Below are 25,537 nucleotides of genomic sequence, written 5' to 3' on the forward strand. Positions count from 1 at the left end.
CCAAAGTAGTAGATGGATCTTGATCCAAATGTGAACAAACCAATGGGAAAAAAGAAAAAAATTTGAGATAATTAGGGAAATATGAATAATTAGATATTTAATAATATTAAATAATTGTTTATTGCCCAGGAGCTGTGGCTCACAACTGTAATTCCAGCACTTTGGAAGGCCAAGGCGGGCAGATCACTTGAGCCCAGGAGTTCAAGACAAGCCTGGGCAACACGGCAAAATCCCGTTTCTACAAAAAATGCAAAAATTAGCCAGGAATGGTGACATATGCCTGTAATCCCAGCTACTTGGGAGGCTGAGGAGGGAGAATCGCCTGAGCCCAGGAGGTTGAGGCTGTAATGATGTTCATGCCACTGTACTCTAGCCCAGTGAAAGTACAAGACCCTGTCTCAAAATAAAAATTTTTTACTTCATAATTTTATTTAAAAATGTTAAATGTTTTTAACGTAATAATTATTAAACATTTCTTTATAATAACTAACAATATAAATAATTTTAAATGATACAAAGAATATTAAGATAATTTTTTGGAGAGTAGTATCACAGTTTTATTATGTGTTAAAAATAAAAAATACTTAGATATGAAATTATATAGTAGCTGGGATTTGCTTAAAAATAATCTGGGAGGGTTGGCAGTAGAATGTATAAATCAAACAGGACCAGCCACGTACTGATCATTGATGAAGCTGGTAGATGAGTGAAGGGAATTCATTAAACCATTCTATTTCTGTATGTTTGAAATTTTCTACAATAAGCAGTTTTTTGTTTTTTTGTTTTGTGACAGTCTCAGTCTGTTGCCCAGGCTGAAGTGCAGTGACACAATCTCGGCTTACAGCAACCTCCACCTCCCGGGTGCAAGCAATTCTCATGCCTCAGTTTCCCGAGTAGCTAGGACTACAGGCATGCATCACCACACCTGGCTAATTTTTGTATTTTTAGTGGAGATGGGGTTTCACCATGTTGGCCAGGCTGGTCTCAAACTCCTGACTTCAAGTGATCTACCCACCTCAGCCTTCCAAAGTGCTGGGATTACAGGTGTGAGCCACCGTGCCTGGACAAAAAAAAAAAAAAATTCTAAGGAAATTTAAACTGGGGAAAATAAGTCATGTATCACATCACTACTCCGATCAAATCATCTCAGAGAAAAAATACAATTCCTTACAAGACCCTCCATGACCGGGAACCCCACTACTGACTTCTCTGATCCTACTCTTCCCCTTGCTTACTATGGTCTAACCAACAGACATCCTTCCTTGCTACTCTATTTTTTGAATACACCAGGCACATTTCTGCCTCAGAATCTTTGCGCTCGTTGTTTCTTCCTCTTAGAACACTCATTCCCCCAATATCTGCATGACTCACTCCTCCACTTCCTTAAGATCTCTGCTCAAACATTACCTTCCTAATGAGGCCTTCCTTGGCCACCCTACACAAAATAGCAAAATCCTCTGCCTAGCATTCCTTATCTCCCTTACCTGGCTATATTCTTCTCCATGCCATTTATCCCATTCTGGCATATTATGTTTACTGTTTATCTACCCCCAATAGAATATAAGCCCCACGAAGGCAGGTACTTTGTCCTGTTCACTATTTGTTGAAAGAATAATTTATTAGTTCTTAATAATAAATATTTGTTGAATGAATAACTCTGGACTAGAGAAGTAGAAAAAGGTGTTGCAGTAGGGTACAGAAAGGGAGGAGGACAGAAGGGCAGAAAGAAGCCAAGACAAGATAGCGGAAGTCATAAGGGCCTTCCCTGTGGTTCCAACGCATTCATAAGGCGCATGTATACTTCTTGAAAGCCCTCCTTCAAGTAGCTTTTTGTTATCTGCAACTGAAAAGTCCTACCAATATAAACAGTTGGAAGTCCCAACAAACAAAACTAAAAAAATTAATTGTCTGGAAATTTAATTATCATCAGCTTTATGAAAAAGCACACACTATACCATTGAGAAGGTGAGAATGTGTAACAGAACTTACTTATGGAACACAGTAGAACTATAAAGATTTAGCAAGTGGCTGGATACAAAACAAATATATTAAAATAACAGATTTTGACCAGGTATGGTTGCTCAGGCCTATAATCCCAGCACTTTGGGAGGCCAAGGCAGGCAGGCAGATCACAAGAGGTCAGGAGTTCAAGACCAGCCTAGTCAATGTGGTGAAACCCCATCTCTACTAAAAATAATAAAATTAGCCAGGCATGACGGCAGGTGCCTATAATCCTAGCTACTTGGGAGGCTAAGGCAGGAGAATTGCTTGAACCTGGGAGGCAGAGGTTGCAGTGAGCTGAGATCATGCCACTGCACTCCAGCCTGGGCAACAAAGCGAGACTCCCTCTCAAATTAAAAAAAAGAAGAAGATGGCCGGGCGTGGTGGCTTAAGCCTGTAATCCCAGCACTTTGGGAGGCCGAGGCGGGTGGATCACAAGGTCAAGAGATCGAGACCATCCTGGTCAACATGGTGAAACCCAGTCTCTACTAAAAATACAAAAAATTAGCTGGGCATGGTGGTGCGTGCCTGTAATCCCAGCTACTCAGGAGGCTGAGGCAGGAGAATTGCCTGAACCCAGGAGGCGGAGGTTGCGGTGAGCCGATATCGCACCACTGCACTCCAGCCTGGGTAACAAGAGCGAAACTCCGTCTCAAAAAAAAAAAAAAAAAAAGAAGAAGAAAAAGAAAAAGAGAACACCAAAGACTCCTCAAAACCCAAATCTTCAGAAGCAGCTCCTTTCTGTCAATGGTATGGGAGGAAGCGGGGCAGAGTAGAAAGACTAAAGTCTTTGGGGTCAAACCGTCCAGGAGATGAATTCTGGCTTTACCACTTACTACTTGTAAGTAACCTGAGAAAATTATTTGGCCTCTGAGCACCTGTTTTCTCCCCTGTAAAAGAGACATATTAACAGCTAATTTGCTGGCTTTGAATGAAGATGAAATAGGCCAGGCACAGTGGCTCACGCCTGCAATCCCAACACTTTGGGAGGCCAAGGCAGGTGGATCATGTGAGGCCAGGAGTTCAAGATTACCCTCGCCAACATGGCACAACCCTGTCTCTACTAAAAAAAAAAATTTTAATTAGCGAGGCATCATGGCACACGCCTGTAATCCTAGCCACTAGGCAGGCTGAGGCACAAGAATTGCTTGAACCCCAGAGGCCAACGTCGCAGTAAGCCAAGATCACGCTGCTACACACCATCCAGCCTGGTTGGCAAAAGGAGACTTTGTATCAACAACAAAAAAAGATGAAATAAACTTAGTGGCTAACACACTATATACCCTAAGGTGGTTACTCGTCAGAATCACATAGGGAGCTTTTGAAAACTATAGATTTGTGGGTCCCAACCCCTATCTACTGAATCAAGAATTCCATAGGTGAGGCCTAAAAATTTATAGGGAATGTTATTATACCATGCACTTTTGGATGCATTTCTGATTTTTATACACCCACTCTATTTGGGAATCATTACTTTAAGAAACCAATATTTGAAGTTACATAAAACTTCAGGTACATGTAAATAATTTATATAAATAAGATACATTATTGTTTTGCATTATTATTTAACTCCATGCATAAAAAGCCTTATTTGCCAATTAGACTTCAAACTTATTGAGGAGAGGATTCATGTAGTCCTCCTAGCACCCAGCATAGAATTATTAGGCACACAGGAGTTATAAAAGAAATACTTGTTAAGTGATTCAATGAATAAGGGTAATAGCTAATTATGTAAAGAATACCAACACCATTTTAAAATAATAAAATTAAAAATATTTGGATCTTAATATGACATTATTCCTAACAAAGTACACTTCTGATGACACCACCTTCACACCTATCCATGCAGTTTTCGTTACAGGAATATTACAAGGATCTTCCGAGATCTGGGGCGTTCGGGGTGGTATGGCCGTAGACTACAAGGATCTTACTCTAAGGTATTTCATTTATCAAGTGGTCTCATGGATTGAGGTATGAACCAGATGATCTCTACAAACCCTTCTATCTCCTCTATGAAAAGGCTGCCTTTATGCTGTGTCTTAAAGGATAAACTGGATGTTGACAGAATAATCGTGGAAGAATACTTCCAGGGAGGTCATCCTATTTAGAATGATGATTCTTCTAGTAGTGAATGAAATAAAACAAAGATAAGAAAACAAACAAAAGGATTTTAGCAAAGCATAAATACCAGAAAAATGAATGAGGGAATGAAGTTGGGTATGGTGGCACATGCCTGTTGTCCTAGCTACTCAGGAGGCTGAGGCACTTTTGAGTACAGAGTTTGAGGCCAGCCTGGGCAACCCAGTGAGACCACCAATTCTTTAAAAAGAAAGACAGACAGACAGACAGAGAGAGAGAGAGAGAGAGAGAGAGAGAGAGAGAGAAAGAGAATGAATAAATAATTACCTATCCAAAATTCTCAATAAAGATAAAAAAGATTTAGATGCGGCTTTTCTTGCTGAGAGAGTATGTTTGTAGGAGATGTATAAAAATAGAATGGCTGCTCAGTTTGCCAGGTAGATGTTTAGTGGACTGCTGACTCCACTTTTCTAGCATGCTTCAATACACCTGGAGTGCCAAGCTGTGGTTTAATGATGGAGTCCAGCCTAAGGGAGAATCCAGACATTCTTTTGTGCATTGATAAGTTTCACTCCAACCACCAGGCAGGCTGCTGGTCTGGCCAGAATCAGGGGTAACAGTTCAAGCATGAACACACACATTTAAGAGCTTCTCCAGAAATAAGACTACAGGCTCAATTATCAAAATCCATGAGACACAGAAAAGAGAAGGAAAGAAACTGAAGGAGAGAAGTATAAGAAGTACCCATACACAATGGAGAGTACGGTTACAAACAAAAGCAAAACAGGGGGACATAACTATTTCTCCAGCATATTCTGTGAAACAATGAACAAAAATTAAAGTAGATTAAACTTTTAAAAATAAGTAGGGGACCAAACAAAATTCTCTATTACAGGTATCAAAATTTAAGCTGAAGAACTTATTTCTCACAGTGTAAAATGGACTGATGCAACTATATTTGAGGTACTCTATTCACAATTCGTTTTTTTTTGAAACACAGTCTCACTCTGTTGCCCAGGCTGTAGTGAAGTGGTGCGATTTCAGCTCTCTGCAACCTCCACCTCCTAGGCTCAAACAATTCTCGTGTCTCAGCCTCCTGAGTAGCTAGAATTACAGGCATATGCCACCATGCCCAGCTAATTCTTGTATTTTTAGTAGAGGCAGGGTTTCGCCATGTTGGCCAAGCTGGTCTTGAAACTCCTGACCTCAAGTGATCTGCCTGCCTCCTGGCTAATTTTTTGCATTTTTACTAGAAATGGGGTTTCACTATGTTGGCCAGGCTGACCTCAAACTCCTAGCCTCAAGTGATCTGCTGCCTTGGCCTCCCAAAGTGTTGGAATAACAGGTGTGAGCCACAGCGTCTTGCCTCACTGTATGTTTAACTTAGAATTTTTTTAAGATATGGAAGTAAAGAAAGCAAGTAAGGGTGGGTAGAGAGACAGAGGAGCTTAGATAAACTGGTTCTGTATTCACTGATCAAGAAAGATTAATAAGAACTACATTAAGATATATAAAAAATTTGAAGACAGTGAATAAGATAAGTGATACAAAGTATTTTCAGTTTGTATTAAATACAACAAAGAGAAACATTAACTGGATCAACAGAAGAAGCTAGCGTAGTTAAGATTTTGAAAGTATTTAGAGTAAAACTAAAGAGAAATTCAAGAACTACTGCATTCAAGAAGTCAGATTGAGATATAAAAACAAGCAAAATGGAACTTCTGGTTCTACACAGTCATCATCTAGTAGCAGTCACGAAGAAAATCATACCTACTGAGGATACCTTTGTTTATAATCATAGTAGGAGAAATCAAGAAGCACTTTAGAGTGTGATTTAATGCAGAGAGACTGGCCTTTACATGCAGCCACAGCTGGACATAAAACATCTCTTTTTTTTTTTTTTTTTTTTTGTGGTGGCTCACGCCTGTAATCCAAGCACTTTGGAAGCCAAGGCGGGTGGATCACCTGAGGTTGGGAGTTCAAGACCAGCCTGACCAACATGGTGAAACCCCATCTTTATTTAAAAAAAAAAAAAAAATCTCATTATAACACTACCCTCCTTGCTGTGTAACTTTGGCAACTTCATCAAATCTGTAAGTCTTTATCTTATCTGTAAACAACAGCAATGATATCTACACCTTGCAAGATCACTGCAATGGAGGTAATGCACGTAAAGTACCTAGCAGAGCACCAAGAAGGGGCTGCTGTTAATATAATAAACCTTAATATTATTGGCCTTTTGATGATTGTGTAACAATGGAACTAATCCACAAATATTTATTAGGCATCTATTAGATACCAATATGATGGCAGGAGGTGCTAGAAGGATATAGAAGACAGACTGCAGACATTTCTTTTAAAGGAGAAAAAAAAAGAGAAAGTCTAGAAAACATGATACAACGACTACAAAATATTTTAATAGCATTTTATTTCTGCAATTGTTTTTTTCCCAAGACTTTTCTTCTTGCTGAGACCGAAGCTTGAAAGTACATAAGATGGCCAGCCTTTATAAACATACTATATGAAAATATACACCAAATGCTAATAATACCAGCAACATAATGTTTTTTACACTAAGGGAAAAGAATTTGCATATATACAAAAAAAAAAAACTGTTACTAGGGCCACTAATGAGGAAAGGGAAAGTCTAGGCTGGAACTGCCAAGGGAAATCTACAACCTAGAAGCCTGTCCAAAATATCACAGGGGCTGGGTGCAGTGGCTGACGCCTATAATCCCAGCACATACTTTGGGAAGCCGAGGCAGGTGGATCACTTGAGGTCAGGAGTTCAAGACCACCTTGGCCAACATGGTGAAACCCTATCTCTACTAAAAAGACAAAAATTAGCCAGGCATGATGATATTCACCTGTAGTCCCAGCTACTTGGGAGGCTGAGGCATGAGAATCGCTTGAACCCAGGAGGTGGAGGTTGCAGTGAGCCAAAATGGCACCACTGCACTCCAGCCTGAGTGACATAGCCAGACTCTATCTCAAAAAATATGTATGTATTGGCCGGGCACAGTGGCTCACGTTTGTAATCCAGCACTTTGGGAGCCCGAGGTAAGTGGATTACTAGAGGTCAGGAGTTCAAGACCAGCCTGGCCAACACAGTAAAACCCCATTTCTACTAAAAATGCAAAATTAGTCAGGCGTGGTGGCATGCGCCTGTAATCCCAGCCTCAGGAGGCTGAGGCAGGAGAATCGCTTGAACCCGGGAGGCGGAGGTTGCAGTGAGCCGAGATCATGCCACTGCACTCCAGCTTAGGCAAAAAGAGCAAAACTCCCATCGCAAAAAAAAAAAAAAAAAAAAAATAGGCCACTGCTTGGCCTACAATATTTTTGTAAAAATATCAGAAAAAAGTACTGACATGACAGCTTTTAAAAAATGTCCCCTGCACACAACAATCCCTGCGACCCAGAGTGAAGGATGACCAAAAAGCCAAGCCCTAAAGAGCATACAGCTTCAGAGGGCCAAGGCACACAAGTGAAAGAGCTCAAAGATCAAAACACAAGAGGTATCTGCCCAGAGGATTTAAAAGAATGAATTAAAAGTAAAAGTTCTTACATAATAAACTAAATACATAAATCTCAAATTAAGAATTAAAATCATTTCCATTTACCTGATTGCTTAGAATTTCTTTCTTTCCACTGAATATTTTTGCATTTGATCTGGTTTTGTCTCTCTTTGCGGAGTCGTTCTAATCTTTGAGCTTGAAAAGAAATATTATAACTATAAGTTTGTCAATGAAAGTTTACCATAAACAAAGACATAATTAACTACCTTTACATGAATAAAGATGTTTTATATTGCATATGTAGAGAAAAAGTCATAAAATTTTAAAGGTGGCACCCCTGAAAAGCAAATACCAACAAAAACATGAAAATATTCTTGATTTATAATTGAAATTAGAGGATATAAAACACTAATAGTGATCATAAAGATAGTATTAACATGGAAGAGAATAATAAAATGTGAAAACTTCTGTGATTAATATGACATTTCATTATATAAATCATTAATAACGGTCTTAAAGGAATTTTAATGCACAAATGAACTGAAGTGAATATTACATTACAGGAATAAAATTACTGTTATGAATTACTCTACCCGTTTCAAAAATTAAAGATAAATGAACTCAGACTAGACTATTAAAGTTTTAAATATAAAATCCTTTATCTAAAAATCATGAAAATTATAAAATGTCAAAGCTATATAAATTAGCATAGCTTTTCTTCAGTGGGCTGAAGCAGTTTATAGGTAGTAAAATAAATGATTTGTATCTTTGTAACATTAGTCAAATCTTAAAAAGAACAATTTTTCTTTTATAAAATTTTAAGATATGCTGCATAGATTATAAAGTAAATTCTTTGGTCACTAACACAACCCACAATCTCAATTAATTATTAGCATCTAAGTGCTACCTACAGAAATTCCAACAAGAGTCACCTAAAATTAGGCATTTGTGATTATATTGCCACTGGCTGATCAACCTTCAAAAATCAGTGAACTGATCCTTTAAAGAAATACCATCCAGCACCCACTTAACAACTGCTGCATACAGAGACCACAATGGAAAAGACAGTCACAATTGATGTCATCACTTGAAATTAGTTTTCTCTTGCTAATCAACTTTCTATCCCAGCATATTTCTAACAGAAAACAAATAAATTTCTTTTTCAGCCTCTTCAAGGTAGGAAATTATACACTTCTGCCTTAGCATTGTGGTAGGGAGACACTGAAAATAATCTTACCAGAAATTTAAACTATGCTGGGAAAAGCATTCTGACAATGTCACTATATCTAACCAAATTCCATTGAAGAAAAATACATTCAATTGCAATTAATAAATCTGAAGGGTACAGCCAAAGTAATATAATCATAAAGCTCTCAATTTAGCAGTATACTCCTACTGAAATACATTCAACCTGTCATATAAGATATCATCTCAATAACCTCAAGGAAGTCAGTTTCAACTAGAGAACTAAGAATCAATGGTTCTAAATTATATTGAAACCTTCACTCAAATCCTATTTTGATAAAAGTGCCTTTAGATACTGGGAAATGCTATTAATTAATTATTTTCATCATCAGAGCAAATTATTCTTATGTCACAGATACTGAATTCTGAACCAAAATCTGAATGTGCCTTTCACTGTAAATTGTATACAGTTCTACCTCCAATATCCCTTTATGTGCATTTTACATTTGGACCATGAAAATAAATGTGTATTTTCAGTGCTCTACTATATCTCCTTGCCATTACCTTTCCTGTGTGTTAGCAGGTTACTGCTGCTAATTTGGAGATTATATTTTCTGATTATCTAAAAAAAAATTATCTCCTAGAATACTTGTCATATTATAACTACGCTGTGTATTCTAAGTAATTTGTCTAAGCAAAATAAAAGTCCTTGGTTCACCGCATTCCCCTTGAAAGGCCACCAAAAAATGTAAGTGGGAAAATGGGCAATAAAGCTAACAACTAAATACATGTATACCAAAGCTGAGTGTTTTCAAGCCAGAAAAATCAAAAGGTGATCAATTTAAGAAAATAAAGGCAAAGTATCAAAAACAAGGGCCCCTTTTCTAATCCCACACCCTGTGTGTAGATTCCTACTAAAACCAGCCCTAACAAATACTCAGGTGTCTCCCCATTCCTCCACTCCCCACAATTCCTCCAGGGGCAAGAAGTGCCTGCTCTCCTTGGGTGGTCACCTCTCTGTATGAAAGGTTCTTTATTATGTCAACCTGAAGTCTGTCTCCAGGTAGCCTACCTACTGGGACTAATGTTGCTCTGTGAAGACACTGAAAGCCAGTCCACTTGCCTTTCTACATGACGACTTGTTAGAAACATCCAACATGTCTCTCCTAGCCAACTTTTCTACCTATCCCTTTTCTGTCTACTTCTAATAACATTCTAGAGGCCCTCTCCATTCACAGTGGCATAGATGGAGATGTTGCTCAGACTCACTCTTAGTCTCACACATGCCTGTTCCTATTAATACATAGTAACTTCCCCAATAAGCCTATTCCAACATTATGCATTATTCTGTAAGATTGTTTACTGATTTAAAACTCAGAAGACATGACTAGAACACAATGTTTACCTGTGTTTGAGCGTCTTCTAATACCAAAGTCCCAACTTGAGGTAATATCGACTGACTGGGCATATATATAGCCCTGAGTCTCACCATTGCTTCCCTGAATTTCTGACCCACTGTCTCCAGGCATTGAAGGAGGATGAATCTTCTCTAGGTCAACATCATGATCAATGAGAACCATCTCACACATTCCCGTGTCATCACTGGTCACATGTGACTGTCGAATATGAGCTAGAATGATAGTTGGATTGTCCAAGAAGGCCATCCTTTCTGTGGGCCAATTTTCTTAAAACGCTATTTTCTCCTCTTCATATTGTTTCACGAGCTCACCTACCTAGAAACATGATGTACACAGCAAATATTTAAGAATAAGGAAGAAAATGACTGAATCATTTTTCAAACATATTCAGTGTAGTAAAATGCCACCTTGAAAATCAACATTTATCCCTGTACTGCGGAGCTTAAAAGAATTAAGTCTAAGCTGAAAGGAAATAATTATAAGCACTAGGGGCTGCAGCTCTAGTCAATGAGATCTCCCCGGAATCAGAAAGGAAGGCTTACACTCTTGCAGAACAAATCACAGCAACTGCTTAGGCCACTCAAAGCATATAACTACTGTTAATAAATTTTCCTTTCTTTCTCCCTTCACTATCATGCAAACTTCTCACTTTATAAGGTCATGGGGAACAAGTTGTATTTTCCTCAAATGATGTGCTAAAGTACAAAACTGTATTTCATCAGTTTACATTTTCCCTCCTGTCATATGGCTGTGAAGTGTTTAAAAGGGCACAGACAATGCTTTCTGAGTTACTAGGGATTTTATAAAAATGTACCACTAAATTGATTTTGCTCAATGAATATATTTTCCTTTCAAGATAGCTGGGTTTTTTTGTTTTTTGTTTTTTTTGAGATGGAGTTTCACTCTTGTTGCCCAGGCTGGAGTGCAGTGGTGTGATCTCAGCTCACTGCAACCTCCACCCCCTGGGTTCAAGTGATTCTCCTGCCTCAGCCTCCTGAGTAGCTGGGATTACAGTCATGCACCACCATGCCCAGCTAATATTATATTTTTAGTAGAAACGGAGTTTCTCTATGTTGGTCTGGCTGGTCTCGAACTCCCAACCTCAGGTAATCTGCCTGCCTCAGCCTCCCAAAGTGCTGGGATTACAGGCGTGAGCCACCGCTCCTGGCCTGTGCTTTTAATATAAAACTTAAAATCGAGCCGGGCGCGGTGGCTCAAGCCTGTAATCCCAGCACTTTGGGAGGCTGAGGCGGGTGGATCACGAGGTCAAGAGATCAAGACCATCCTGGTCAACATGGTGAAACCCCATCTCTACGAAAAATACTAAAAATTAGTTGGGCATGGTGGCGTGTGCCTGTAATCCCAGCTACTCAGGAGGCTGAGGCAGGAAAATTGCCTGAACCTAGGAGGCGGAGGTTGCGGTGAGCCGAGATCACGCCATTGCACTCCAGACTGGGCAACAAGAGTGAAACTCTGTCTCGAAAAAAAAAAAAAAAAAGAAAAAAACTTATAATCAAAATTACCTACTATATGATCAACTTCTTCCATTTTAGAAAATTATAAAAACTGCTTCCTCAGTCCTGTTAAAACTGTAATGAGGCCGGGCACAGTGACTCGCACCTGTACTCTCAACCCCTTGGGAGGCTCAAGCGAGTCCAGGAGTTCAAGACCAACATGGGCAACATAAGCAGGACCCTATCTCTACAAAATATAAATATACATATATTTTAAATTAGTTGGGCCTAGTGGCACATGCCTGTAGTCCTAGCTACTCAGGAGGCAAAGGTAGAGTGATCACTTGAGCCCCAGTATTCAAGGTTGCCGTGAGCTATGACTACACCACTGCACTCCAGCCTGGATGACATAGTGAGACCTTGCCTTCAAAACAAAACAGCTAAAAAACAAATAAAAACCACTGTAATAATATTTATTCCAGTAACAAGATAGCACTTTCTCAGTTAAGTGAAAATACTCAACAAAGAAAATATTGCAGAACAATGGTTAGGTACTAGGCCCTAGAGACAGAACTGAGTTCAAATCCTGGCCCTATTACTTCTTAGCTATATAATCTTGGTCAAAACATTTAACCTTTTTTGAGTCCCTTTTTCTCCCCCTTCATTTATAGAATGGAAGCTTCAGGGATGAGAGGATATATAGAAGACAATGCAGGTAAAGTGCTCAAAAAAATACATGGCATATAATTAAATATTAGCTATTAATAATTATAAAATATCAATAATTTCAACTATCAATTCTTGCTTAAAGTAGTCCTAAAATATGTCAATATCCCATCTGTCTTTAGTAAGTTCATGGCACATAAAATAAGTCTGTGCTTCCTTTGTGATAGAGGACACTGTAAGTCATCTGAGTGATTTCCCTGCCCCTACAAAGTCATTGTGAAGTACAAGGAATATGAAAGCTGGATTATGTTTCCACGAACAGTCCTAGAAGTTACTTATTTTTAGAAGGGCTTACAATACCAGATTTCCTTCTAATTTGTTTCTCCTAGAAATAGAACATAGAGAGGAAATCTAGCTAATAAATCCTTACAGCTAACTAAGGTTTTAAAAATTGTTGTCTGGAAACACATTATTCTGTTGACATCACCTAGTGAGTCTTAAAGATACTGAGCTTATAGAGAAGTTTAACTGAGGAGCATCTCTAATCAAGCAAATTACATTAATCTTCACGTTTTTCCTCTTACTATACTCAGTACTTATTTTACTCTCAGACTAATGGGAAATGCAAAAGTGAGTAAGGTACCCTGAATCAAAAAGTTTATATCCTAATACAGATCTAGTACCTCCCCTAATACCATGGGATTCTTTTAAGCATCAAATTTCTGAGATACTTAGTCCCTGAAACTTTAGTGTCAATCTACCATTTTAAGGATATTGATCAGAAAAAAATTACGAAATTAGCAGTGTGCTCTAAAATACAAACATTTTCTATAACCATAAAAATGAATACACCACAGAATTATTTATAAATGAGAGTATTTACGGAATCATAGTATCACAGATCAAAGCTGCAAACATCCTTCTATAGCAATCACAATAAGCTGTCTTCCTTGCATGAAAGGAAGGCAACTAGCCTACCAGCAGACAGGCAGGTACTTTCAAATTCATATTGAATAGTTCTCCCTTGCAAAAACAAGGGCTTTAATGAGAAGCCACACATTTAATACACTTGATCTTAGCCAAAGGCTGAGAAGCAATCACACATTCAATAGGTGTTCTGGTACCAAAAAGTCAAATGGCAAAAGGCAAAGCAACAAAAATATACTGAAGTACCCTCAATAATAAAATCTTTTCTAGGGAAATAGATCACTTCTTTTGAAAACAAGAGGAATGGGCAAACACTTGTGAAAGCACACACCAACCTCTCAACTTTATCCTTCCAGAACAAATGCCTCAACAACAGCAGTTATCTTCTCTATTAGGACACCACAACTTCATACATTTAGGAAATCTGTAAGACTCATTCAAAAATATTTAGTCCCTACAAGCTCTGATACAGAACTCCCAAAGGACTGCCCCAGAAAACATACTATTGTATATGTCCCTTTTTATCTACCATTATGTGGACTTAAAGACTTAGACTATAAGTGCCACAGGGTCCATAACACCATATCCCTTCTGGCAACAATGGCTGTTATATATGGCAGGAGTTCAATAAATGTTGCTGTCTAACTTCTAAGGACTATCCAATTTTGTTGTAGTGATAAGTCACATGTGAATTTGCCAGGTGTAAGAGTGTGATTATAAATAAAAGACTGCCCTTTTTCCTAATACAAGAGCATCTCTTCAATGTGCCCTTCCAAATTGTCACCCTGGGACACTATCAACTTATTCTAACAAGATTACTTCTCAAAACCCAAGAGAATATTTTTAAAAATCTCCCAAAGAGCAGCAAATTATCATTTGAAGCTATGTTTGATTTCCAAGACAAAGACATTCAGGTTATGGATCAAAATAAATTGTACTCTCTGATCAGTTGTGCAAGGATCAAAAAGATTTTTAAAAGCCTAACTCTGGCAAGGGTTCAGAGAAATGGGCACTCTCATGCACAATATGAAGAAACGAAAACTTGGACTTTTTAGAGGGTAATTTGGTAATATTTACCAAAATATAAAACATGAATACTATCTGGACAATCCTACTTCTAGGATTTCCTCTAAGGAGCTAATTATGTAAAATACTTATCTCAGGATAATTTGTAATACTGAAACTCTGAAAGGAACCTACAATAGTACACATATGCCATGACACATACATATAACACAATACTACGTTGCAATTAACAATACATGGTAGAGGATGGACGAACAAAATGTGGTATATACAAATAATGGAATATTATTCAGCCTTCAAACACAGGAAATTCTGACACATTACAACACAGATGAACCTCGAGAACATTATGCTAAGTGAAATAAGCCAGTCGCAAAACGACAAGTACTGTATAATTCCATTTATATGAGGTACTTAAGTAGTCAAACTGACAGAAACAGAAAATCTAATGGCAGTTGCTAGGGGCTGGAGGGAGGGAGTAATGGGGAAAAGTATTTAATGGGTACATTTCAGTTTAGGGAGATGGAGAAGTTATGGAGCTGGACAGTGGTGATGGTTGCACCATAATGTGAATGCATGTAATGCCACTGAGCTACACATTTACAAATGGTTAAAATGGTAAATTTTACATATCATTTATACCATGCATATTTTACAATTTAAAATTTTTTAGTTTAAAAAAAAGTCTAGGAAACACCAGGTTCAAACAAGTTAAAGAGGTTTTCTTCTTGCTTTTAAACTATGTACTCTGTGTACTGTGAATCTCTAAGAGTGAGGAATCTAATAAAACAATAACTTCCAAGTACAATATATTCCAAACTTACTTCATCTATAAATATTTTTTAATAGGAATACTAAAACATATCAATGTATAACAGGGTTCCACAAAACATAGTTTAGAAATGCTATTCTACACTTTCACACATACTGTCTCTTCAGACCTTGAATGCCTTCCCTGGATGCTACTAACTCTTGATTCTCTGAGACAGTCAGATGTTTTTTGGCTGGGCACGGTGGCTCACACCTGTAATCCCAGCACTTTGGGAGGCAGATCACTTGAGGTCAGGAGGATGAGACTGATCTGGCCAACATGTGAAACCCCATCTCTACTAAACACACAAAAATTAGCTGGGCAAGGTGGCACGCACTTATAATTACAGCTATTCGGGAGGCTGAGGTGCAAGAATCACTAGAATCCAGGAGGCAGAGGTTGCAGTGAGCCGAGATTGCACCACTGCCCTCCAGACTGGGCACCGGAGCAAGACACCATCTCAAAAAAATAACAAGACCGGGTTCAGTGGCTTTTGACTGTAATCCCAGCACTTTGGGAGGCCGAGGTGAGCGGATCACCTGAGATCAGGGGTTGGAGACCAGCCTGGCCAGCACGGTGAAAACCCATCTCTATACCAAATTAGAGGGGCATGGTGGCGTGTGCCTACAGTCCTAGCTACTCGGGAAGCAGAGGCATGAAAATCGCTTGAACCTGGGAGGCAAAGGTTGCAGTGAGCCGAAATTGCGCCACTGCACTCCAGCCTGGTCGACAGAGTAAGACTGTCTCAAAATAATAAGATAGACCTTTTTATATACCTTTAGGTCATAGATAAACAACATCACCTTGCCTAAGCTTTCCCACTTTTCACAGCTGCTTTCTCCCACTTTTTAACACCAGTTTGTTTACAGCACAAAGATTTGTTTTACTAAATATGGAAGCAATAGAGATATCCATGCACAGTAGGAGGAAAGTAAGAGATATCTCAAAACAACACAACAATTTTTTTTTTTTTTGAGACAGGATCTTACTCCCATCGCCTTGGCTGAAGTGTAGAGGCACGATCACGGCTTACAGCAGCCTCGACTTCCCACACTCAGGCGATTCTCCCATCTCAGCCTCCAAAGTAGCCAGGACTATAGACTCACACCACCATGCCTGCCTACTTTTTGTATTTTTTGTAGAAATGGGGTTTTACCATGTTGCCCAAGCTGGTCTTATCTCCTAGGTTCAAGCAATCTATCAGCCTCGGGCTCCCAAAGCGTTGGGATTACAGGCATGAACCACTACGCCAGGCCAACACAGGCATTTTTAATATACTGGGTGGGTCTCCTTTTATACTTCAAATGAATAAATATTCAACAAATATTTACTAAGTTTCCACTAAGTGCTAAGGGTGGTTTCAGATGCGCTTTGGATACTGTTCTCACTTTACATACCCGTCTGTGTTCATTATCATGAAACCTGCCAGTGGTGACTAGGAACATGCTCTGAACATGGGAATAATTTTTAGTAGGTTTTGATGGGCATCAAGTCTTAATTTTGGATAATTTTACATATGCTCATGTCCAAACTTTATTTATAATGGCTTATGAAAAAAACTGAGACAATGAAATGTTAAGAAACTTGCCCAAAGCCAGACAACTAATACTCAGAACTAAGAATCAAATTCAAGAGCTTTAGATCTTAACCACTCCACCACAGGGCTTCTCGGAACAAAGAGGGACAAAGTTATAATAGTCATAATGAACAAGATTTTTTTTTTTTTTTTTTTTTTTTTTGAGACAGAGTCTCACTCTGTCATCCAGGCTGGAGTGCAGTGGTGTGATCTTGGCCTGCCTCAGCCTCCTGAGTGGCTGGGATTGCAGGCATGGGTCACCACACCCTGCTAATTATTGTATTTTTAGTAGATATGGGGTTTCACCATGTTGGCCAGGCTGGTCTCAAACTCCTGACCTCAGGTAATCCCCCTGCCTCAGCCTCCCAAAGTGCTGGGATTATAGGTGTGAGCCACCGAGCCCAGCTGAATGCAGTTTTTTAAAAGCCTATTGTACTTATTTGGTTCTGAGACCTGAGAGAAAATTTTTCCCATGGGTCTCTGTGAAAGACTAAGACAGCAAATGTGTTACACAGTAGAATAAACCCTTTGCTCCCCTCCACTAACAACGGTGCTTGTACAACAGCAAGAAACAGTGCATGTAATGGTTGTTCAAAAACATAAAAGTCACAAAATTTCACACAAGAAAGAACTTCAGCGATCATCTAGTTGCTGACCTGAAATCACAGAGGAAGGGTTTACTTTAAATATCCAGTTAGGTCTAAGAATGTTTTTTAAAATCCCTAGTGACTCATGTACCTTCAGTTACAATACTATACCTGAAATATTCTATTTCTTCAAATAACTCACTATGAGCAAACAAGCCTGCCCTATACTTCTTCAGTCTCTAAGGACCTAAGATAGGCCACAACACGCCTTACAATGCTCAAGTCTACCCAATGGTTAGAAGGAAATTCCCCTTCCTGTGCTTTTTCAAAACACTCCCTGCTCACTTCCTCTGCTCAGCAGACTTCCTACCCTCTCACCTGCAATCTGTAAAAACTTGTCAGAATAGGCAACAGCCTGAGGCTTCTCAAAGGTCTGCAAACTCCCAATCAAAAATTACTGCTGCCCCATCAATGTGCCATATAAATGTTGGCATGTTAATTGTGTATTTATAAGACTGTTAATGGTTAGTTAATTTACCTCCTACACTATTATTGTACTTGAAATGATTTAATGTCTGCTAAGGGAGTTAACAACATGTAACAGCAGATGTGAGGTTTGGTGGTTTTTTTTTTTTTTTTAACCTTTCCACACTGTACCCCGACTTCATACTATTAGCATTAAACAAGTTAAACCTAATTCCTGTACAGGAGTCCTTAAATGTGTCATAGGAACACTCACATTTATTTTCCACAACAAGGAATGATTACAAGTGAGGGAAAAAAGGCTTTTTATTATACATAATGTCTTCCATTTATAAAAACCAACAGATCCTTTTTTCATTTTTTATTAACATTTCAATATTCCTTGATCTAGTTAAAGTTCAGAATTCATAACTCCTAGAATTTGAAAATAATTGAAATGACCATTAAAATAAAACACACTTTACTGCTTTTAAATCTTTCTCCAACTCTCTCCAATTTAACTCTAAATTAAACCTTCATTTATTTTTTAGACTAGCAAAAATTGAGCTTTTTTCCCCTGAGGGAATTGAAATCTTCGCCATGTGAATATGCCCAACTTCATTCAGCAGTAAATAGTGAGACCATGTAACCGGAGAGTGTGTTTCTTCTTTTTACATTTTTATTTCCATATTTTGACTAAAAGTGCTTACTAGATTAAAACAACAGAAATGAGTTATCTTCTTTTGAATGAGATTCATTCACAAAATCATCTTACTACTCTATGAAAAATTATATAAATACTGACCTGTCCCTCCAGATGTTTACTTACAAACTTCAGCAGAGGAGCTCTGTCATATACATAGGGAAGAGCAACATACAGCAAGATAAACCCACCACCAAATGAGATATGAAGACAGTATGTTTTCCAAGAGACACCAGGAACATAACAGAAGGCTTCAGAAAGGAAGGCAGAGGTATTTAAGGATAGCTATGCTTTCATTAGGCAGAAACACAAGTGAAACAGTTAACACTGGACATTTACTGAGCTCTTACCATGAGATACACTAATCACTTTTCATGTAACAACATATTCAATCCTTACAGCCACTTCAGGAGGTAGGTATTAATACAATCCTCATTTTACATAGACTTAAAAAAAATAAAACTAAGGCTTGAAGGAGTTAAATATCTTGCCCAAGGAGACAAGGTAGATTTTTTAAGATCACAATTTTTGAAGCTCCTCCCATAAAGAGGTGGGGTCTATTTCCCCATCCCTTGAATCTGTGTTCACATTGCGATTTGCTTTGACCAACAGAATACAGTGGAAGGAATGTTGTGGAAATTCTGAACCTTGGCCTCAAGAGCACTTGCAGCTTCTGCCCCGGCCTTCTCTGGAACACTTCTGCATTATGGGAAGAAGCCTGGGATAAAAGACTATGTGGAGAAAGAAGCTCCACCATCTCTGTCATTCCAGCTGTCCTGCTGAGGCCCCTATGAGTGATTAAGTCATCAGAGACCAGCCTCCCACTAACCTACCAGGAGGCAAGGTCTGTTCTCCTATCAAATGTTTCCCTCAGACAAAGAACCCCTGATCTCTGATTTTCTTCCCTTATGCCACAACCTCCACCTGAAATGCCTCAGAATCTTACCATCTGCCAAGATCCAGTTAAAAGGAGTCTGGCAGAGTGACTCTCAAACCTCTCCACGGACACACCTGAAGGGGAGGGGACAGTGACCATAAATCAAGGTATGAGACAACCTAGAAGAGCCACCTACAGTAACATATCATAAGTAAAAAATTAATTTTTAGAATTCATTCATATTCTGTATTCTATTTTATACTACACTGCACCTAAATATGTTTGTTTGTTTGTTTACAGAGACAGGGTCTCACTCTGTCACTCAGGCTGGAGTGCAGTGGTATGATCACAGCTCACTGTAGACTTGACTTCCCGGGCTCAAGCGATCTTCCCACCGTAGCCTGGGACTGCAGGCGTGCACCACCACACCCAGCTAATTACAAAAAATTTTTTGTAGAGCCAAGAGTCTCGTCATCTTGCCCAGGCTAGTCTCAAACTCCTGGGCTCAAGTGATCCTCCCACTTTGGCCACACAAAGTGCTGGGATTACAGGCATGAGCCACTGTGCCCCCTTCCGTATGTTTGGTTTTTTTTTTTTTTGAGACGGAGTTTCACTCTTGTTACCCAGGCTGGAGTGCAATGGCGCGATCTCGGCTCACCGCAACCTCCACCTCCTGGGTTCAAGCAATTCTCCTGCCTCAGCCTCCTGTGTAGCTGGGATTACAGGCACGCGCTACCATGCCCAGCTAATTTTTAGTATTTTTAGTAGAGATGGGGTTTCACCATGTTGACCAGGATGGTCTCGATCTCTTGACCTCGTGATCCACCCGCCTCGACCTCCCAAAGTGCTGGGATTACAGGCTTGAGCCAACGTGCCCGGCCTCCCTATGTTTGTTTTAACAGAAAAAAAATCATGTTTACCTTCAAATATACCACTAAAATTGATACTTCAGGAAAATGTACCATGGTTACTTTGTAGCTTCCAACACACCCTGGCACATCCTAGGACTCTCTTAACCCCAGTTTAAACGGCAAGGATATACTAAAAAACAGACTTTGGTGTCAGAAATCTCATTTTGTACAGATAAAATGGCACTTTATCAATGGGCAACTCAAAAATCTAAATTTTACTCAAAAGATGTTTCCTGTAAGGTTGAAGAACTGTTAAGTATAAACCATACCAAAGTATACATTTTTAAGTACAAGTTAGAATAAAATATTGTTATTCAGCCATTATAAAACAATCTGTATTTTCAAAGTGTTTTGAAATGATGTTTATGTGCTAGCAATAGCTGTGAAACTTCAAACAACCTAACCACCCACCACCCCCAAAACTTCAAACCTGCCAACACTTCCAGCTGTTACAAGAAATCTGCCAGTTCAGTACAATGTAGCCCCTAAATTATTCTTCAAATGAGTGTTGTGTCTGTGACATAATAGATTTGACTGACACATGTGAAAATAAACAATTTTACGTTTTAAGATCTCAGGTCAAAATGTTTATTAGTTTTACCTAGAGTGAAGAATATAAATATAAATAATGCCTAAGGAACTAGACTGTTTTTCAACATGAAAATACCGGTTTAGGAGCTTAAGCTGTAAATAGCACTCAACTGCCTACCAAATACTCATTCATTGATTTCATTCATTTGACAAACTTTATAAAGCACTTACTATGTGCTGGGCACCAAAGATACATTGCTGAGCAAAAATATTAAGACTTGGCCACTGCCTTCATGAATCTGAAGGTGGATCTGGTAGATAGAATTCTAAATTCTTGCCCCTTTCTGTTGTCCCCTCCCCTTGAGTGTGGGTGGAATCTGACTTGCTTCTAGCCAATAAAACGTGGCAAAGGTGATGGGACAGTCACTTCCTTGATTACTTTCCATTATATAAGACTCCATCTTAGCCAACTGAAGAGAACAATTCTAAGCCAGAGAGATCTTCTTGGAGGCCTTGAAGAAGCAAACAGCTGTTACAGAACTATACATGACAAGGGCCTGAGGACAGCCTCTAGGAGTTCAAAATGGTCCTGGCCAGCAGCTAGCAAGAAAAGGAGGATCTCAGTCATATCACCACAAGCAAACGTATTCCACCACCAACCTGAGACAGCTTGGAAGATCTTTCCCTAGTGAGCCTCCAGAAGAGGCTATAGCCAGCTGACACCTTAATTTCATCCCTTTGAGAGCATGAACACAAAACTCCACTGAAGCCATGACTCCTGACTCACCGTGAAATCATAAATTCATATCGTTTTAAGGAGGCAAGTTTGTAGTAATTTGTTACACAGGAAAAAAAAAATGAATCCAGCATAGTGAAGGAAAACAAGCCTACACCCCTTCACATATAATACATAAGGTTCTCTAAAATGCACTTTTCTTTTCCCTTTCCCTCCCCATCATGCAGCTCCCAGGACTACACTGAATATGTCCTGGCCTTTGGTAATGATACTCCTTTATTTCAGATGTGCCCTTCTCCAATACAAATCTCATTCTTGTAAGTCCAGGCTGAAGTTTGTTTGTTCTGAAACTATAGAATTTTGCTACTAAAATCTATGTTCAAACCTTCTAAGTTAGGCTGGAGTGCAGGAGCATGACCGGTGCATGCTATCATGCCCAACTAGTTTTGTATTTTTAGTAGAGAAAGGATATCACCATGTTGGCCAGGCTGGTCTCAAACTCCTGACCTCAGGTGATCCACACGCCTCGGCCTCCCACAGTGCTGAGATGATAGGCCTGAGCCACTGCACCCAGCCCATCTTTTGTTTTTAAATCCTAGTATGTTTAGAAACTGGTTCCAATAACTACAAGAGTTAATTTTGATAAACAATACAGTTATCTTCAGAGTGTTATAAAAGAAACTATTTCAGTTGGTAAATAGTATTTTAAAAAAAGAGAAAAAATAAACTAATATTAACAGAAAACAAAAATGTGATTATAAAAATGCACAGTGGGTTGCCACACCTAGAATTCCAGGTTGTAATCCCAGCACTTTGGGAGGTCGAGGTGGACAGACCACCTGAGGTCAGAAGTTCGAGACCAGCCTGGCCAACATGGTGAAACCCTATCTCTACTAAAAAAATAAAATAAAATAAAATTAGCTGGGCATTGTGGTGGGCGACTATAATCCCAGCTACTCAGGAGGCTGAGGCAAGAGAATTGCTTGAACCCAAAAGGCAGAGGTTGCAGTGAGCCTACATCAGGCCATTGTACTCTAGCCTGGGCTACAAGAGCAAAACTCCATCTCAAAAATACGATGTACTATGAAGACACAAAGAGAAAATACCTAAATGAGACTGAATACTCAGACAAGTCTTCACAAAGACTAAAATCACAACAATGGAAGTGGTCATTTCCAACTTAGTCACCTTAACAGTTAAAGAGAGAACTAGCAATTAAATAATCTATAATGCTGGCTCCTTGATCAGAAATTTCAGAAAGGCTTAAAACATCAGGCCATGTGTGAGTTATTGCAAAATAAAAGATAAGTATCCTTTGCAGTGGGGAAGCCAAGGGAAGGCAGAATTTGAGAAAGGGTGGGTAGCAGAGGCTGACAGAAATCTTCAGACTGGCTGGCTTCAAACCTGGACCTGGCCACTCATGGTGGGACCTTGAGAAAGTAACACCTTCTGTGTCTCCATTTCCTCATCTGTAAATGGGAGCAAGTTCAGTGCCTACCTAATAGGATTGCTGTGAGGACTGAATGAATGAATACATGTTGTATGCTTCAGTGCCTGACCCATGGTAAGCACAATTACAACTGTTCACTATTATTATTAATGCTATTATTCCCTGGTCTAAGATGAATATTCAAAGATGAGAAATTGGAAGGGTAGAAGCGAGGGCAAAAGGCAACATTCGAGGTTGGAGACACAGCATCAGACAAGGCACTGAAGCAAGAAACAGCAGAAAAACATGTATTTAGTAACTAAAATTACATGGAGTTCAAAGCTGCTGACTAGCTTATAGAGAGACTTCTCTGACAGCTGTATAGATTGATGTGATAGACAAAATAGAAGACTAGTTACAAAACTGTGACTATAGCCCAGAGATGATGAAATCTGAAGGCAGTGAAAGATGGTTGTACGAATTCAAGAAATAGTCACAAAATAAGAGACAAAAACTGGTAAACCTGGTAACTGAGTGGATGTGGAAGATTAAGAAGGGAAAAGTTTATGACTTGCATGATAGTGCCAACAAATAAAACCATAAACTCAAAAGCAGAAACAGATTATCAGGTAGTAGGGAGATGAGGAGTTATGTTTCAGACACCATGAGCTTCAGACGTCTATGCATTACCCAAACAGAGATCCATCAAAACACAAACCTAAGAGCCCAGGACAAAGGTCTGGGCGGACTTGGGAGACATCAACATGTAAGTGACAGGTAAATCCACAGATGTGAATTTTGCCCAGGGAAAATATGTAAGAAGAATAGTAACGTGGGGATAAAACCAAGGAACAGCAATAGTTCAAGGGTAGCCTGAAGAAAAAAGAAAAAACAAAAGCTGGAAAAAAAAAGCCAATCTTTGGCTAGATCCTAAAGTTAGCTATCCATGCTGTATAAATTCATGAATTTATAAGCTATTATTTTCTTCACTGGCTTTCCCCTTCACCTCGCATTTCCTAGTAAGAAGTTCCACTTCTCAACTGCAACGTCCTTGAGAGGAAAGGACATTTGACTTCCTATCACTAATGCCCAATATATATGGCCTGGTACACATATGCTAGTAGAATGAACCTGGTTGAACAGAGAAAAATGGATAATTACCCACCTATTTAAACAAAAGGCTTGTGGAATTCCTAGAGCCTAGAGTTGCTTCCAGCCCAGAGCAGAGCCTGAGGAGACTACAAGCTGAAAGGAGGCTGACCTTATACATTGTTGGAGAAAATGTAAAATAATGCACCTGCTTTGGAAAACAGCTTGGCAGTTTCTCAAAACGTTAAACAAAGTATTACCATGACCCACCAACTCCATTCCTAGGAATATACTCAAGAGAACTAAAAACATATGTTCACATGAAAATTTGTATACGAACGTTCACAGTAGTATTCATAATAACCAAAAGGCAGAAATAACCCAAATGTCCATCAACTGATGAACAGACAAACAAAATGTGGTATAGATATACAATGGAATATTATTTGGCAATAAAAAGGAATGAAGCACTAATCCACGCTACAACACAGATGAACCTTGAAAGCATTATACTACAGCAAAGGCCACAAACTGTGTAATTCCTTGTAGATGAAAGGTACAGAATAGGCAAATCCACAGAGACGGAAAGTAGATTAATGGTTGCCAGCAGCAGGAGAAGGAAAAGTGAGAAGCTGACTGCTAATGAATATGAGATTTCTTTTTGAAGTGACAAAAATGTTCTGGAATTAGTTAATAGTGACAGTTATACAACTTTGTGAATATCCTAAGAACCATTAAATTGTACATTTTAGAGAGGTTAATTTTATAGTATGCAAATTATATCTCAATTAAAAAAAAAGGGTATAGAAACCCAGGAAGACGAGAATCCATGCTACATCCTAGATCTCTTCTAATTCAAGAGATTCCAACATGAGGACACCAACAAAGTACCTATTAAGCAGATTCGGCCACAGTAAACCATAAACATTTAATTTGTAATATAAGTTGATTACATCAAATAGACATCAGATTCCTCAAATTCCTCAAACTCCAAAATGGGAGTTTCCAAGTCTTTTCCTCTGGGGAAAAGAGAACTGTCATATACCTTAGTGACCTTTCTCAAGGTAACTAACCTACATTTCTAATTGAAGGAGTGGTGGCTCATGCTTGTAATCCCAGCACCTTGGGAAGCCAAGGTGGGGAGATCACCTGAGGTCAGGAGTTCAAGACCAGCTTGGCCAAGGTGGTAAAACTCCATCTCTACTAAAATACAAAAATTAGCCAGGCGTGGCGGCACACACCTGTAATCCCAGCTACTTGGGAGGCTGAGGCAGGAGAACTGCTTGAAGCCAGGAGGCTGAGGTTTCAGTGAGCCAAGATGGCGCCACTGCACTCCAGCCTGGGAAACGGAGAAAGACTCCATTTCAAAAAAAAATGTTTTTTTTTTTTAAATTACAGCTAAAAAGCAAATGCAATTCTTCATAACTGTAGGGAAGAAGGACTTAAAGCACACATGCATTTGCTACAATTTGAATGCTAATACCAATACGAACAAAAGAAGCTAAACTACTACCTCAGTGGGAATGATGCTCTTAAAATTGTTCTGAAACTCTT

The 25,537-nt window shown here is 39.0% G+C and overlaps 1 protein-coding gene and 1 pseudogene across 7 annotated transcripts in view; both read right to left on the minus strand.

Annotated features, from left to right (window-relative positions):
- The window catches only part of MAPKAP1 (MAPK associated protein 1), a 260,780-nt gene that overhangs the window by 220,180 nt on the left and 15,063 nt on the right, over window positions 1-25,537 (minus strand). For 6 of the 7 annotated variants that reach the window (XM_074395347.1, XM_074395345.1, XM_074395349.1 and 3 more), the window contains exons 2-3: window positions 10,186-10,513; window positions 7,701-7,790 (exon numbers count right to left, since the gene is read on the minus strand). The exons of the other annotated variant lie outside the window; for it this stretch is intronic. In XM_074395347.1, the coding sequence (XP_074251448.1) occupies window positions 7,701-7,790; window positions 10,186-10,444 (349 nt within the window). In that variant the 5' untranslated portion in view covers window positions 10,445-10,513. The remainder of the gene's footprint in view (window positions 1-7,700; window positions 7,791-10,185; window positions 10,514-25,537) is intronic. 7 annotated transcript variants of the gene reach the window in all.
- Window positions 13,250-13,416, minus strand: LOC120366521 (U2 spliceosomal RNA; annotated as a pseudogene).

Source organism: Saimiri boliviensis, chromosome 2, assembly GCF_048565385.1.
Source record: "Saimiri boliviensis isolate mSaiBol1 chromosome 2, mSaiBol1.pri, whole genome shotgun sequence".
NCBI classification, from domain to species: Eukaryota; Metazoa; Chordata; class Mammalia; order Primates; family Cebidae; genus Saimiri; species Saimiri boliviensis.